Genomic DNA, 14,367 nt, shown 5'->3' on the forward strand with positions numbered 1-14,367 from the left:
ATATTGAGATACTTTAAGGACTTCAATTCCGGCTCATTGGAAGTCATTTGTCCCTATATTTAGGATCTATACGGTTGTAGGGACTTCATTTAGGGTATCCATTGGAGATGTTTTGAGGCTTAGCCCACACCCTTCTACTTAGTGTAAATAATATCATTTGTTAAAAAAAATATTTACATCCTATTAAAAACACATTGAATTTCACATCTTATACTAAGCAAACACATTGAATTTCACATCTTATACCAATTGCTTAAACTTTGAAACCACAACAATTCTTTGCTTGTAATATTTGGACTAGGATTCTTCTTTTTCATGTGCTGTTGTCTTTTCAACAAACGTTTCGCTATAAAGAAAAGACATCCCCTTATGAGGAAAAATTACCATACCAAAAGAAAAATGGTGACATCCTACTCATTCGTCAAAATATGTTGGGTAGTTTTTATCATCATCTTTGTACTTCATGCTTTCCATTTTTGACTCACCAGCACACACGTTCATCCATTTTTCCATATTTCCAATGGCCCATATTATTATTACATCAAAATTGAATCTGAAATGGAAATGGCTTCTTAATGTCATCAAAAGACTATAAAAAGTAAATGTCTAGTGAGTGCATCAATTTTTGACCAAGAATAGCGATTTTTAATTCTACGTGTTCTTGTTAATGTCATCGATCCATAAACGTTTTACGTGTTTTTTCAATGACGAGACAAATCTCACAATTTAATTTTTCATCAAGTATACGAATAAAACTCATATACGTAATATCAATTGCAGATCACACATATCATATAAAACGAAGCATTTTACACATGTGAAAGTTCTATTTTAGCTAAAGTAGTGTTTGATTTCACAATTTAACATACTTAGGGTAGTTTTTTGGGAATATTTAGGATCATTTAAATAGGGTGCTATTCACACACTCATTTTTATCTTACACACATGTTTGTTATTTTTTTTTATTCATCTTCTTCAATTCATTCAATCCGACAGTTGAAAATCGAACATAACGTACACCATGTACTGCCAATTTCAACCAACGTATAGCTAGGGAAAGACAATTACCATTGAATTGCCTAATCCCTGGTGGATTCCTACTCATTATATACAGGCAAGCGTCCAGAAGGGTGAGTGAACCATCATCCTCCACCGGCCAACCAATCACCACCGTCGGATCTCCTCCTCAACCCATTCCCCCACGCTCGCACACGTTTGAGTCTTTGATTCTCCACATGCATGCGACACCATGCAACCGTCCAATTCCGTGTCCGTCAAATCAAATCAAACGGGAAGCTGAACCGGACCGGCGGTCGAACCGAATATTATGAGAGCGAAGAATTCACGCTTCTCGATGCCCTTCTGCAAAATTCCTTACCCCCGACCGTCAAGTTTCCGAATTTAATATTTTTCTGTTTCCAACCGAATTAAATATTTTCTCAACGTACAAAACAAAATTAAAAAAATCAAATAGAAAATTATATTCTTTGAATTGGAATTTAATTTAATTTACTTTTTCCCCGAATATTTCTCACAATTCTATTTCTGGCTCCCTTACAAACAAGCCCTAAAGGTAAAATCTGAACCCATTTTTCCCCCAATTTATTGTACGGATCAAAAAAACCGTCGCTAAAAATCCCAAACTTCACACTCTCTCCAAGCAACCAAACGCATTCTCCTTTCCCACCTGAATTCCCATTTCCTCGCAGTTTCGTTTCATCTCTCCGATTTCCGCCATCGTGGCCCAATTTGGACGGCTGTGATCGTCCGTCTCTTCAATCACCACCACAACCGCCCCCGCAGGCGTCGCCGTTGGTAATTACTAAATCTATGTTTTTGGGTCTGTTTGGATGCGTGAGTTTTTGGGTGGAGGATAAATGCATGTGGCTGGGGATCTAGGGTTTCGGAGCCTCGTGCTGGTGGCTTGTTTTCTGGCGCCGGTGATCGGATTCTTCGTGGTTCGGAGAAAATGGCGCCTCGCAAACGCCAGGAGGGAGGAGATCAGGAGACTTTTGGTCTTGGCCAAGGAGGAAGCTGCTAGAGCTGAGTTCGAGGTCACGGCTGGGTACGGCGCCGCTTCGGTGGCTGAGATTAAGGGTCCTTATTGCGTTGTTTGTTACTGCCCCACCACCACGCGCTGCGCCCGCTGCAAAGCGGTTCGCTACTGGTAAGTTTTCTGATAAATTATATGTGAAATTTAATTCTATTTTCTGTGATTTTGTGTCTTTTGGGTGGTAATTTGTGATTGTTGATTACATTGCATGTTGAGTATATTATGTATATTTTTGGAAATTTCTATGTGAAACCCAGTTACTTATTTATTTATTTTGCATTTTGCTGAACATTGGATCAGCGGGTGGGTTTTTTTTGGTAATTAATGTGATTTTATTTCCTGAATATGTTGAAGAAGCTAAAACTCGAAAACCTGTTTTTGACGCAGACGGGGGAACGAATTTGATGATTTTTATGTTGTTTTAGATTTTACAGAATCTCCCGTGAGTATTTACAAATGTTATGAGAATTGTCTGTTATGAAAAGGGAAAGGGCTTTTGGTTACTAAGATGTTACGACATCTGCGAACTAACAATGATTAGCAGCCATTTGTAGATGGTTTTTTGTTGTCGTTTTTGTATATGCTTATTTTCAAGAAGTACCGCATGGCATAACTGAGATTGTGCTACTTGTCTGAAAGGAAAAACGGTAAAAGATTGGCTAAATGCCGTATTTAGTTTGTTAAAATTTCAAATAGCCGTAGCCACTATAATACGTTTGATAATGCTGAATGATGAAATAAAAATCCTTGTAGGTGGCTGTAGCCAACCCCTATAAACTTTGATAAGAAATTAAAAACTTTGTGGAATTATAGTTTTATTCATTTAAATGCGGGCATCTGTAATTGGTATGGTATTTATTTTCATGGACATTACATCCAATTAAATGTTTCAGTTCTGGGAAGTGTCAAATTGTTCACTGGCGACAAGGTCACAAGGAAGAGTGCCGTCCTTCTACCATAGTTCACCAGAATATTGATGTGGGAAGTGATTCTGGCCTGAAGGTAACCAAAGAAGACCTTGAAATTAATACCGACAAGTTTCAAAGCAGGCAGTCTGTTGAAAAATCTTCTGAGGAACCTGCATTGCCTAATCCTCATTGCTTTCCCGATGTTGAATGTATAAGGGATGATGATAGTGAAGATGAATTTCTTGCCGAGAGGAAAGGAACAAATTGTACGTCTGACTCAGCAGCTACCTCTTTTTCTGGATTTTCTACTTCTGCCAGCGGTACTGAATCTTCAGACGATGTTTCTGTCAGTGGGAGTGTTAGTTCATTTGAACCTGACAGATCAGATGGGCAACCATCCGCTAATGATGCCTTTGACATCCATCAGATTCCCTTTAATGTTAACAACATCGATCAATCTAAGCCATCATCTCCAAAGTTTGCTAGCTTGGTTGATTCTGTTGATGGTTTTGCTAAGTTAAGTAAGTTGAATCAGGTTAAACCTAGTATTAATGATGAAGAAAATGAGCAGAGATCAAATTTTTCTTCAGGTTTGAACGACAGTGGCATGAGTGAGGGTCCAGTTGCTGAGTCTTGTACACCTTCCTCTGATTTCTGGGGGAACACTCTTGATTCCGTAGGGTCCAGGAGTGATGCCCAAGTGTCCAATTCCAGTGTAGCGAGTAATAGAAAGATATCTGATTCTGGAGATTCCTTACATTTTTCATTCAACTTGTCTGGAAGTACTGCAGCTCCCCTTCATAGACTAGGCTCCAAGTCAAGGGGCACGAGGTTAGGTGATGATCTTCTAGATTCTTCGGAGCTCAGTAAGTCTACTCATGGAGCAGATTTATCAGAAAAGATTAGTGGAGATGCTGTTAAGGTCAAGAATTCCCCATCACAGAACAGTAAAGGGTCGAAAAAAGAGGATAATGAATCTAGCAGTAATTCACATGCCTTGAAGTTCAGAGAAATTAAGTCTATGTCATCCTCCTCGCCTTCAGTTCATAGATCTCTTGGCACTGAAAGAGTTTCAAAAAGCACAGATGCTCTGAACTCTAGTAGAGTGCTATCCACAAGTTCAGAAAGGTCAGGTCATGCTGTTAAGAACTGCAGCAGAACTTCTGATGTTTTAAAGTCTAGGGAAGCTGGAACTCCATCACCCAGTGTTTCTGATGCTCGCCTTGCATCTGCTGTTGGAGGCGCACTTCCACGTGTAAAATCTGGAAAAGTGGACTGTGTTGAGGCTAGTGATACTGTTTCATCTCAAGCCACAAATCTTTCAAATGATAGGAATGGCTTGAAAACCTCTGTATTTAAGGTTTTCGACCAGTTTAGAGGATCCAAAATACCAAAGCACTATCCTTCAGGAGTTGGGAGTGAGATTGCAGGAAAATATAGCGAGAAGGTTTGAACTTCTACTGTTTTGTAGTGCCTATTTCTTAAGATTTTAACTGGCTAGCAATAATTGTGAATTGATCATCTGTATTTGTTTCTGCAGGAACTTTTTTCGTATGAATTATTTGTCAAGCTTTACAATTGGAACAAGGTGGAATTGCGCCCTTCTGGCCTTATAAATTGCGGTAACAGGTAACATCATATGGTACCTGTTCATGTGGTCGTGTTTGGAAAAAAAATAATTGCATAGAACCAATTAGTCATGTGAATCGGATTAGATCTTCAGAAAGTCTTGTAGCTGTAACCGTGCTTTTAATTACTATGTCTTCTTGGTAAGGTGAACTTGCATTTTGCTACTTATTGTTTTATATAGTCAGTATTACCCAGTTCCATATGTATGGTGCAATTCCATCTTTCAGTCTTCTAAACCAGAAATGGAAAATGACCTTGATGTGAGGACATGATTATTACACTGTTTAACTGAATTTCCTTCAATTATTATGTGCATAAAACTTTATTATATGTTTTTGCTCGTTTCATTTTATAATAGATATGATAGATCAAGCTTTTTGAGTTTTTGATCAGAAGTGTGGTCATTCTGTTTTTAACATATTCTCTACTTTTATTCTGCAGCTGTTATGCCAATGCAGTGCTACAGTGCTTGTCATTTACTCCACCTCTGACTGCTTATTTGCTTCAAGGACTCCATTCTAAAGATTGTAAGCATTCGAACATGTTCTCCCCTTTGGATTCCTAGCAAGTACTTGTTTGGTACAGTCAGTAGGTCTTGTATTCTGCACAGTTTATTGATGTGATTTTAATGTGTCAGGTGTAAAGAAGGGATGGTGTTTCATGTGTGAGTTCGAAAGTCTAGTTTCAATGGCAAAGGACTCTCCTCTGTCTCCTATGGGAATCCTTTCCCAGTTAAGAAAAATTGGAAGTCAACTTGGTAATGGGAGAGAAGAAGATGCCCATGAATTTCTAAGGTGTGCTAACTCTGTACATCTCTGGAGCCTAACATACTATTCTATGCATTAGTAACACTATTACTGTTCTTCTGGAAAAACCTTTTATTGACTTGAGAAGTTAAATTGACAGGTATGCAATTGACATGATGCAATCTGTTTGCCTTACGGAAACTGGGGTTAATTCATCGTGCTCTTTGAACGAAGAAACAACTTTAATAGGCCTTACATTTGGAGGCTACCTTCGATCAAAGGTATGTATTACTGTTATTATAAGTTTTATACAGCCAAGGTTGTGTTATCTTGTCTGAGATTGGATAATAATTTTCCTAATAGAATGTATAAATTTGATTTTGTGTTGCAGATAAAATGCACAAAGTGCCAAGGCAAGTCTGAGCGGCAGGAAAGAATGATGGATCTTACTGTAGAGATTGAGGGTGATATAGGAACCCTGGAAGAGGCTCTTCGTCGATTTACGGGTACTGAGACCTTGGATGGGGAGAACAAATACCAATGTAGCAGGTTAGTTGTCCTATTTTTTCCCTTTTCTTCTATAAATACGTTTGAACATCTATTAATTCTGGTTACAGCAAACATTATGTTTTCTTAATCAACCTTTATGGCAATGAATTATAACTTGGTGAACCATTTTGGCAATGCGATGAATACTATATTAAGTCCACATTCTGATTAGATATTATGGGCTATAGGGCATCAACCTAGGGCTTCAAACTCTCTGTTCTATATGCAAAATTGAATCCTACTATTATTTTCTTCTCTTTGGCTTGATTATTCGCCGAGGTTTGGTTTAGAGTGAAAAGTACACGAAAAAATGAAGTTCTTATTACAATTTTAGTTCTGGACGTTACCAAGGTTAGTTTTTTGTCCGATTGTTATTGAATTATACTGGATGTAGTATTTTTCTGGAGTTGTTATTGTATTCCCCCACTTTTCCCCCTTTTGTAGTCTGCTATTGGATGGTTACTCATTGATCTACCCTTAGAGTTTGAACAACAACAACAAAGCCTTTTCCCACTAAGTGGGGTCAGCTATATGAATCCTAGAACGCCATTGCGCTTGGTTCTGTGTCATGTCCTCCGTTAGATCCAAGTACTCTAAGTCTTTTCTTAGGGTCTCTTCCAAAGTTTTCCTAGGTCTTCCTCTACCCCTTCGGCCCTGAACCTCTGTCCCGTAGTCACATCTTCGAACTGGAGCATCGGTAGGCCTTCTTTGCACATGTCCAAACCATCGTAACCGGTTTTCTCTCATTTTTCCTTCAATTTCGGCTACTCCTACTTTAACTATAAATAAATACATTGAAGTTTTTCTAATTTTATGGAATTGTTGGCTAAGATGCACTAACTTTGTTGGTGCTTTTCAATATCATGTCAACCAGTTGCAAATCTTATGAGAAGGCCAAAAAGAAGTTGACAATACTGGAAGCTCCAAATATCCTTACAATTGCACTAAAGCGTTTTCAGGTAATTGAGTTATTCAAGGACGTGTTTTCAGTCTCGGGTTTTTGTAGATTCTTTTCCTTTTATCTGATGTGTGTTCTCCTGTAAGCAGTCTGGTAAGTTTGGGAAGATCAATAAGCCTATCCGTTTTCCTGAGATCCTGGACTTGGCACCTTTTATGAGTGGTACAAGTGATAAATCGCCTATATACAGACTTTACGGGGTGGTTGTGCACTTAGATATCATGAATGCGGCATTTTCTGGTCACTACGTGTGCTATGTCAGGAATTCCCACAACAAGTGGTTCAAGGTTGATGACAGCACGGTATGTTTTTTACGAAGTTATTTCTTTAATATGCGTTGTAACTTTACTCTTTTTTTTTTGTTATTTAGCTTTTGCTTTTAGCTATCTAGTGTCTACTGTAAGTCAAGGGGGTTACCTGAAAGAAAATACAACGCAATGAACAAGGTTTCTCCTTCGAACTTCATTTAGTCTACATGTAAAACAAGAAACTGAAGCCCACAAGGATGACAAAAAATTAACTGTCCCACAAATGGTCAACCTCCTTCCACGTCACCCGATGATTTGGTTCTCTACAACTACAGGGATTTATATTAACTATGTTTGTCACGGATGAAATTTTGTTTTACCTCCAATTGTGATGATATGATGCATTATTAGGTAGCATCCAACCCTTTTAAGAATTACAATTTGAATTTCTATACTGGACCTTTCAGCGATGTCTCATCTTTTAGTCTCCAGTGTCTTGCTCATTTATTTTCATGCATAACCAGAATGTTGTTGTAATTTCGTATCTGAGCACTTTTAACCGATAATGTGTTGGCTTTGGTTGGGCAGGTAACCCCTGTGGAACTTGAAAAGGTCTTGATGAAAGGCGCTTACATGCTTCTTTATTCAAGGTGAAGGATCTCTTCTGTTTTGTTTGCTCTTCTCCCACATATCTTTCTCTCGTATAGTTCCTTTCGTGACTGTTTTTTGGGCTTTTGACTGAACTACCTTGCAGATGCTTGCCAAGGGCCCCGAGATTGATAAGGAACAGAATTATATCTAATGATCCCAAACATCGAGCCATTCCTTCTTGGATCGGTGGAAGGGCTACCAACTTGAAACCCAAATCTGTCTCCAGACTCTCCACACATTCTGGTGTTGACCATTCCGTACCCAATGCATATCCACCAGAGGAGCTGCGAAGGATTTTGGAAGAGGACTCATCAAGTGACAATTCTTCCCTTATCAGCAACAACTCCGACGAAAGTTCTATTAGTACTGGTAGTACTTGTTGCTCTACCAGCACCGATGACTTGTCCGATTACATATTTGGTCATTCAGGGCGTGGTTGGAGTAGCTCCTGGAGAAATTTTTCGGATTCCGACACTTCTTCCTCATCCTCTTCCTCACCCTCGAGTACTAAGCATTCACCCCTCTCTGATTCGAACAGGTACGCTTCAGTTTCCCCTGAAACTATTGGGAGTAGCAAGCCAGCAGATTTGGATGGCGCAGTGACGGTTACTTTTTTGCACTCTGATACCAGTAAACAATGTAGAAGGCTAGCAAGTAGTAGTAGTAGAAATAGGGAAACCGGCACGGAGAGATTAGTACCCGACTCTTTGGGGGATGTAAAATTTAGAAAATCAATAGTAGAGAAAGAACGGTAAACATTTAATTCTCGTATATTTTACGTTCGAAAGCGGTAAATAAAAGAGATGGGAGGCCGAGGCCTTTTTTCCGGTTACCCTGTTCAAGTCTAATGTTAATAACACAACCATCTCAACGTGTGAACTTTTAGCTGTTGATGCAAATGGGTTTTACAATGTTTACTTGTGAGTTGAAGTTAACAAAACATGGCGGTATTCATTCAGCGTTTGAGTAAAACCTCTCTCTTGTACTGCAAATAGGAAATAGTGCAACTGGACGAAAACTAAATAGACGATTTCAAGGTCGACCTTCATGTATGGAGAGTTTGATACCTAAATATGACTATCTCATCGTATATTACATGACACATGATAACAACATACAACGTCAAACAAAAACAAGGCGGGTTCGAGCATGGCTGGTCCAGGCCCAGTGGGTTAGGGGTTCCAAAATGATTAGTGTGACATTTATATACGTTTTCATAAGAGTATAAATTTATAAAATTTGGTTCAATGACAAAGAAATTTAATTAGAACCGGTGATTTTGTTGTTTGAAATTAATGAGGAGGTCTTGGGTTGGGTTCAAAACACCATGTGTGCTTATTTAAATTTCAATTTTTACAAATTTCTTTTTATAACAGTATAAATTTATAAAATTTGGTAAATGATTAGAAGTTTAATTAGAAGCAATGATTTTTGTATTTAATATTAACGAGAGATTCTAAGTTCGAAATGCTACGTGCATGTTTATTTTTTTTGAATTTTTACGAATTTTTGTTTGGTTGTTAATTTATTTTTAATTACTAGCTAGTAACTATGTGGGTTGTTATTTTTAAACATTCATTTCAATTCAAGTCTAATCTTCAACAAAGGGTAATGCATATACTAAATTTTTAGACCAGATTTGCATATCATATGACGTGTCGTCAAACTGTTTAATTTGGTGCCCATTCATTACTTATACATATCCTTAAAGACTTGAAAATATCATTATTTTTTAGTCTTATATTGACAAGGTTAGTAAATAAGAAAAAACACCTCACGATTATACAAAAACACTTTAAAAGTTCAGATGGAAGACAAAACTCATAATCTATCTACTTGTAAGCCTGAAGTTTTTTTGTTTCCTTCTCTTGATACAAAACAAATTAGTTTTTCCGTGTTTCTAAACTACTGAGTTTGAAGTACTTTTCTAAATATAATTTTATCAATGTTTTACGTGTAAAAACAAATATATTTTTTTATATGAAGTGAGGGCACATTTTTTGGTGTCGCTCCAGGCTTTAAAAATCTCTGGACCAGCCCTAGGTACGAGTATAACCATGGGAGAAAAACTTCGGGTGAGACTTTTGTGGCAAATATTTTCCAGTTAAAATAGAGCATATGTTACAAAGTGTGAACGTTCCCAAACAAACATTCGTAATGCAAATGTTACCCCCGAAAAAAGGCGCATCTGCAATTGAGTCAAGATTGAAGGCGAGCCAAAAATAGAAAGAAAAAAAAAAGTAGTCAAGAGTGAAGGCCAACCAAAAATAGAAAAAGAAAGTGGAGGTTGTCGGATTTGAGCAAAAGTGAGAAGTTGGGCCGTATAAAATTTGTTGACCAGAAAGTCAACGATTGCTCACGGTAGGTTATCTTCGGCGGGGAATTTTGAACGTTGAAGGAAGACAAACCGAATCGAATCACTCCAAATAAATGGCCCACACGCCACAAACCGAGCCCATATATGCATACTTACAGACCTTGGTCCACATCATCCTCTCCAAGTTGAGATTCAGAATAACTTATACGGCAAAGATAAAGTCGCACGTGATATTTCGTGTCAATAATATTGAAATAATGAACGAAAACTTACATAAGTTTTATTGTACTTGCACAATAACAGTATACCGATGTTATATAAGTTTCTTCTCTTTAAGTTTCAAATTCAAAGATCAAACCAAAAGCGCTGTCAGCACCGTCCACGTGTCCTTTTGTCAATGATGACTGCCACTTGACCCTCTTGCCAAGTTGCACCAAACCCATGCCCTAATCCCATCCACTTGTTTGGGTGGACCCCGTCGTCTTGATTTTGGGCCTACATTTAAACCACTTGGATTTGGTGGTTTTTCGTTGGGGATAGATATGAGGGCAGTCAATGTAAATAAATGAGATTGGAATCAATCAAATTCTTTTGTCAAGTTGAAATTAATGTGTGCTCATCGGCTCCAACTTAGTACATAGTTTGGATTACTACTCTCGGTTCTTTAAAAGAATAAAATATCAAATCGATCATATTTCTATTTCTCTCGGCAAAAGAGTTACTTGATTTTATTTAGGACCGCTCTTTGGGCAATAACAAGATCTAATCTTTAATGTTGTTAGACTATTAATTACTATGCAGTAGTATCAAGGGATAAATAGCAGACCAAAGGGAAGAAGAGGAATAGATTTCACATTTGAATGATTTGTCTGGATGAATGAACCACACTTTTATAGATACTATTTCCAGAGAGTTGTGAGATTTTTCTAAATGGTCTATCTTTTCATGATAAGACCGAGGGTGGAGTCAAAATTTTATTTTCTTTGGTGGACTAGCTGAAATTAGAACCATGAAATCATATCTTCACTTTTCTGCCTATATAAAATATAATATAATAATCAATATGAAACAACAACAGTAGAATATATATAAACTATTCTCAAAATCGTAACCCTAACCGACAAATTCAATGACCAGATAAATAATTAATCTACTAATTAAATTAAGAATAATTAAATAAAGATTAAGATCATACCAAAGGTGGCACTTATTGAAAATCTCAATAGAAAGTAAGGAAATTGCATAGATACGGATTTAATGGTGGATTCAAACAATTAAAGCATGGGTTCACAAAAAACCTTCCCGGACTACACCCCTACAACCCACCTTAGTCACACATCTTATCACACCCGTTGATCATGCGTATATATGTATACCAATCTTATAATGCACCTCCATACATCAAATACACACATAATAAAATCAACATCATCATAATTATATTTCAACAATTTAGAGACTTTTGTATTTGAGCTTGACTGAATTCCATTTGCCTTTTTTTTTCAGAAACAAAGTACGTACGAGTGGATATAAAGTCCCGATCGATATTTGATAATTTGATACTGGCCGGTATATATGGTGGAAGAATCAATCTAATTAATTACATATAAATGACTTGAGAAGGGTATTGTTTGTTAATATCCAGCTAAAAAAGAATTCAGTTGAAGAGTCATGCATGCAACCAAACTTCATGGGCAAAGCATATAGCAAGCATCCATGCATGCATGCAGGCACCGCGCCTGAATATATGTGGATATGTATACGGTTTAGCTTTTCCACGGAAACTGAAAGTCATGAAAAAAGTTGGACAGCCGTACTCACGGCAAATATCCCTTGTTTTTCGGCGATGTCCAAGAAAGCAGCAACAATGTTCTCATTTTTCTTTTCGGCTGAAAGATTGCTGTCTTACGATCTCTTTCTGTATGCTTGCTGATGCTTTTCATCAACCTCGCCACGCATTGCATCTCTTGAGAGTTAATGTATCTCTCATCGATGGAATGAAAGGCCTTGTATGAATTTTAAGTAAGTTAAGTTGCTTTTTAATTAGTTTTATGGTAGAATCTCAACTTCTTTTATGACATCAGAACAGATTGTCCCGCGTGTGAAGCCTAACGTCTACATGTACTCCACGTCATCCAATTTATAATATTCACATGTTAGACTTGAAAATTAGCTATACGTGAGGGGGAATGCTAAAAATAAATCTCATATAAATGATCTTGCATGAACTTAAAAATAAGTTAAAGCCGTCACTGTATTGCCGTTTAATTTTAGGAAAAATTAGTATCCGGTTCCTAGTTTCTAATGTTCATTGATTGAGACCTTATCAGCTTTTAGATTTTCATCAAAGTCCCTAGCATTAATGTATCAATGAATTACATGTCAGTTACATAATTTTTTAAAATAAAAATTAGTAATTGATTTAGGATTTTAATACTCACACCCTTATTATACTCCTAATTAATTTTCAATTCAAAAAATTTTCAAAATATAAAAATAAAATTAGAATAAATCTGTACCCATTATATTTTTTTAAATTTCAAATTTTTAATCTTATGCGTACCCATTCATATACCAAATTGTTATTTGTAAAATGTACCTTTTTTAATATAAACTGAACCTATTTGTTTATATAAAATTCATTTAATCTTTTTTCTATTCCATTTTTTAAACTTATATGGGTACATTCTATTTGGTTGATTTGAAAATGTATCTATGTCAAGTTTAATAGAAGAAATTTAATAATGTTATTAAGCCTAATATATATATATTGTGAAAAATGTACCCATGTTTTGGTGTAATAATTTTTTGTTTAGTTTTGATGAATGTATCCATGTATATATATAATCTATTGGAGAGTATAATTTATCTATAATATTTTTTTTGTCCCATAAATTATGGATTTTATTTAAAATCTCATTAATATAAATAACTAAAAATTTCATTTTTAATTTAAAATTATAATAACCTACATAGAAATATATTATTACATTAATGTCAATAACTTCGATCAAAAACTGAAAACCACAAAAATTTCAATTAAAAAATATTATTAATTAATCACCACATCAAAAAACTCTCTTAATTTTATAATAAAATCTTAACTTCTTTATGAATCCATTCAACGACTCCCAAGTCAAAGGCATAATTTATTATCCCATTCATAGTAGGGTCACCCTTTGACCCGTGTTTATGCATGCCCGTGACCCGATGAGCAATTTGAATACACATATTGCAGTAAAATGACTTAGAATACCACGTGCATATTATATTGTCGGTGCAGCGGAATATGGAATTTATAATTATTTGAATGAAATGTTGATTTAATTTTTGAATTATCATTTCAGTAAAAATTAGATTTTTGATTTATTTTTTCAGTAAAATAAGTCTTTAAATTCATTAAAAATTGTTAATTTCATCCCTATTATTATATTCAAAGCTATTTTTTTCCATTTTTTCATTAACTTAAGTTAGTTGACATACTTTAGAATGTAATATCGTTATTTTTTCACTTATAAACCTTTAACATTTCATTAGGTTGCAAATCTAACATCTAATTTACCTTCCATTTTTTACACTATTTCTTATAAAAACTACCAATTTACATCCTAAAGTTAACTCCATACACTTTATTTATTAAAAACTACAATCTACCCTCCAATGTGTATCACATGTAAGTAATATAACTTAAATTAATGGAAAATTGAATATAGTAGCTTTATTAGAGATGTAATTGGCAGATTTTTTTTAATTTAAGGACTGATTTTTCTGAAAAAGTAGTTTTAAGATCTAATTTTCACTGAGATGATAATTCAGAGACTAAATTGACAGTTCACGCTATTCATTTTATTATGAATTAACAACAATATAATACATTCTCTGCAATAAGAAAATGAAATTTTTAATACATTCTCTGTAATAAATAAAATGAAAATTTTAATAAATTCTATGTAATAATATGGAATTTTATATGAGGCCACGTGTACCAAGTAACCCGATCTCTTAAAACACTAAATTTTAAATTATTAAACCCCTGATTAAATCAACATCTTTTACCTAAGCACACTCAAATAAGTCCTAATCAGCTAAAAAATTAAAATAAAAGTAGCAAAAAGAAATAGATCAACATCTTTTACTCAGGCCAGTCGCCACATTTTATTTGTATTTCTTTGCAAAATTTGGTTTGTTATAACTAAAATAAAAAAGAGGTTTTAGCAGGCTCTGAAATGACTAAGCAACTAGAAAAAAAATGCAAAAGAAAAAGAAATAATGGGCTTAGACCCCAAACAGACCAAACTAAACATGATT

General features: G+C 35.6%; 1 protein-coding gene across 1 annotated transcript; it reads left to right on the plus strand.

Annotated features, from left to right (window-relative positions):
- Nucleotides 1–1,353: 1,353 nt before the first annotated feature.
- LOC103410908 (ubiquitin carboxyl-terminal hydrolase 16-like) lies at nucleotides 1,354–8,574 on the plus strand. The gene is made up of 11 exons (XM_029107202.2): nucleotides 1,354–2,167; nucleotides 2,947–4,408; nucleotides 4,502–4,590; nucleotides 5,032–5,117; nucleotides 5,228–5,384; nucleotides 5,497–5,617; nucleotides 5,728–5,885; nucleotides 6,760–6,844; nucleotides 6,933–7,145; nucleotides 7,680–7,741; nucleotides 7,846–8,574. Exons 1-11 carry the CDS (start codon nucleotides 1,878–1,880, stop codon nucleotides 8,495–8,497), a joined length of 3,375 nt encoding a protein of 1,124 aa, XP_028963035.2. The 5' UTR covers nucleotides 1,354–1,877; the 3' UTR covers nucleotides 8,498–8,574.
- Nucleotides 8,575–14,367: the final 5,793 nt, after the last annotated feature.

This window comes from Malus domestica, chromosome 08, assembly GCF_042453785.1.
Source record: "Malus domestica chromosome 08, GDT2T_hap1".
NCBI lineage: Eukaryota > Viridiplantae > Streptophyta > Magnoliopsida > Rosales > Rosaceae > Malus > Malus domestica.

Coding starts and splice junctions, on each gene's coding strand:
- LOC103410908 (XM_029107202.2), top strand. CDS start 1,878: ATGCATGTGGCTGGGGATCTAGGGTTTCGGAGCCTCGTGCTGGTGGCT. Junction 5,385..5,496: donor GATGCCCATGAATTTCTAAG/GTGTGCTAACTC, acceptor TTAAATTGACAG/GTATGCAATTGACATGATGC. Junction 5,886..6,759: donor AACAAATACCAATGTAGCAG/GTTAGTTGTCCT, acceptor CATGTCAACCAG/TTGCAAATCTTATGAGAAGG.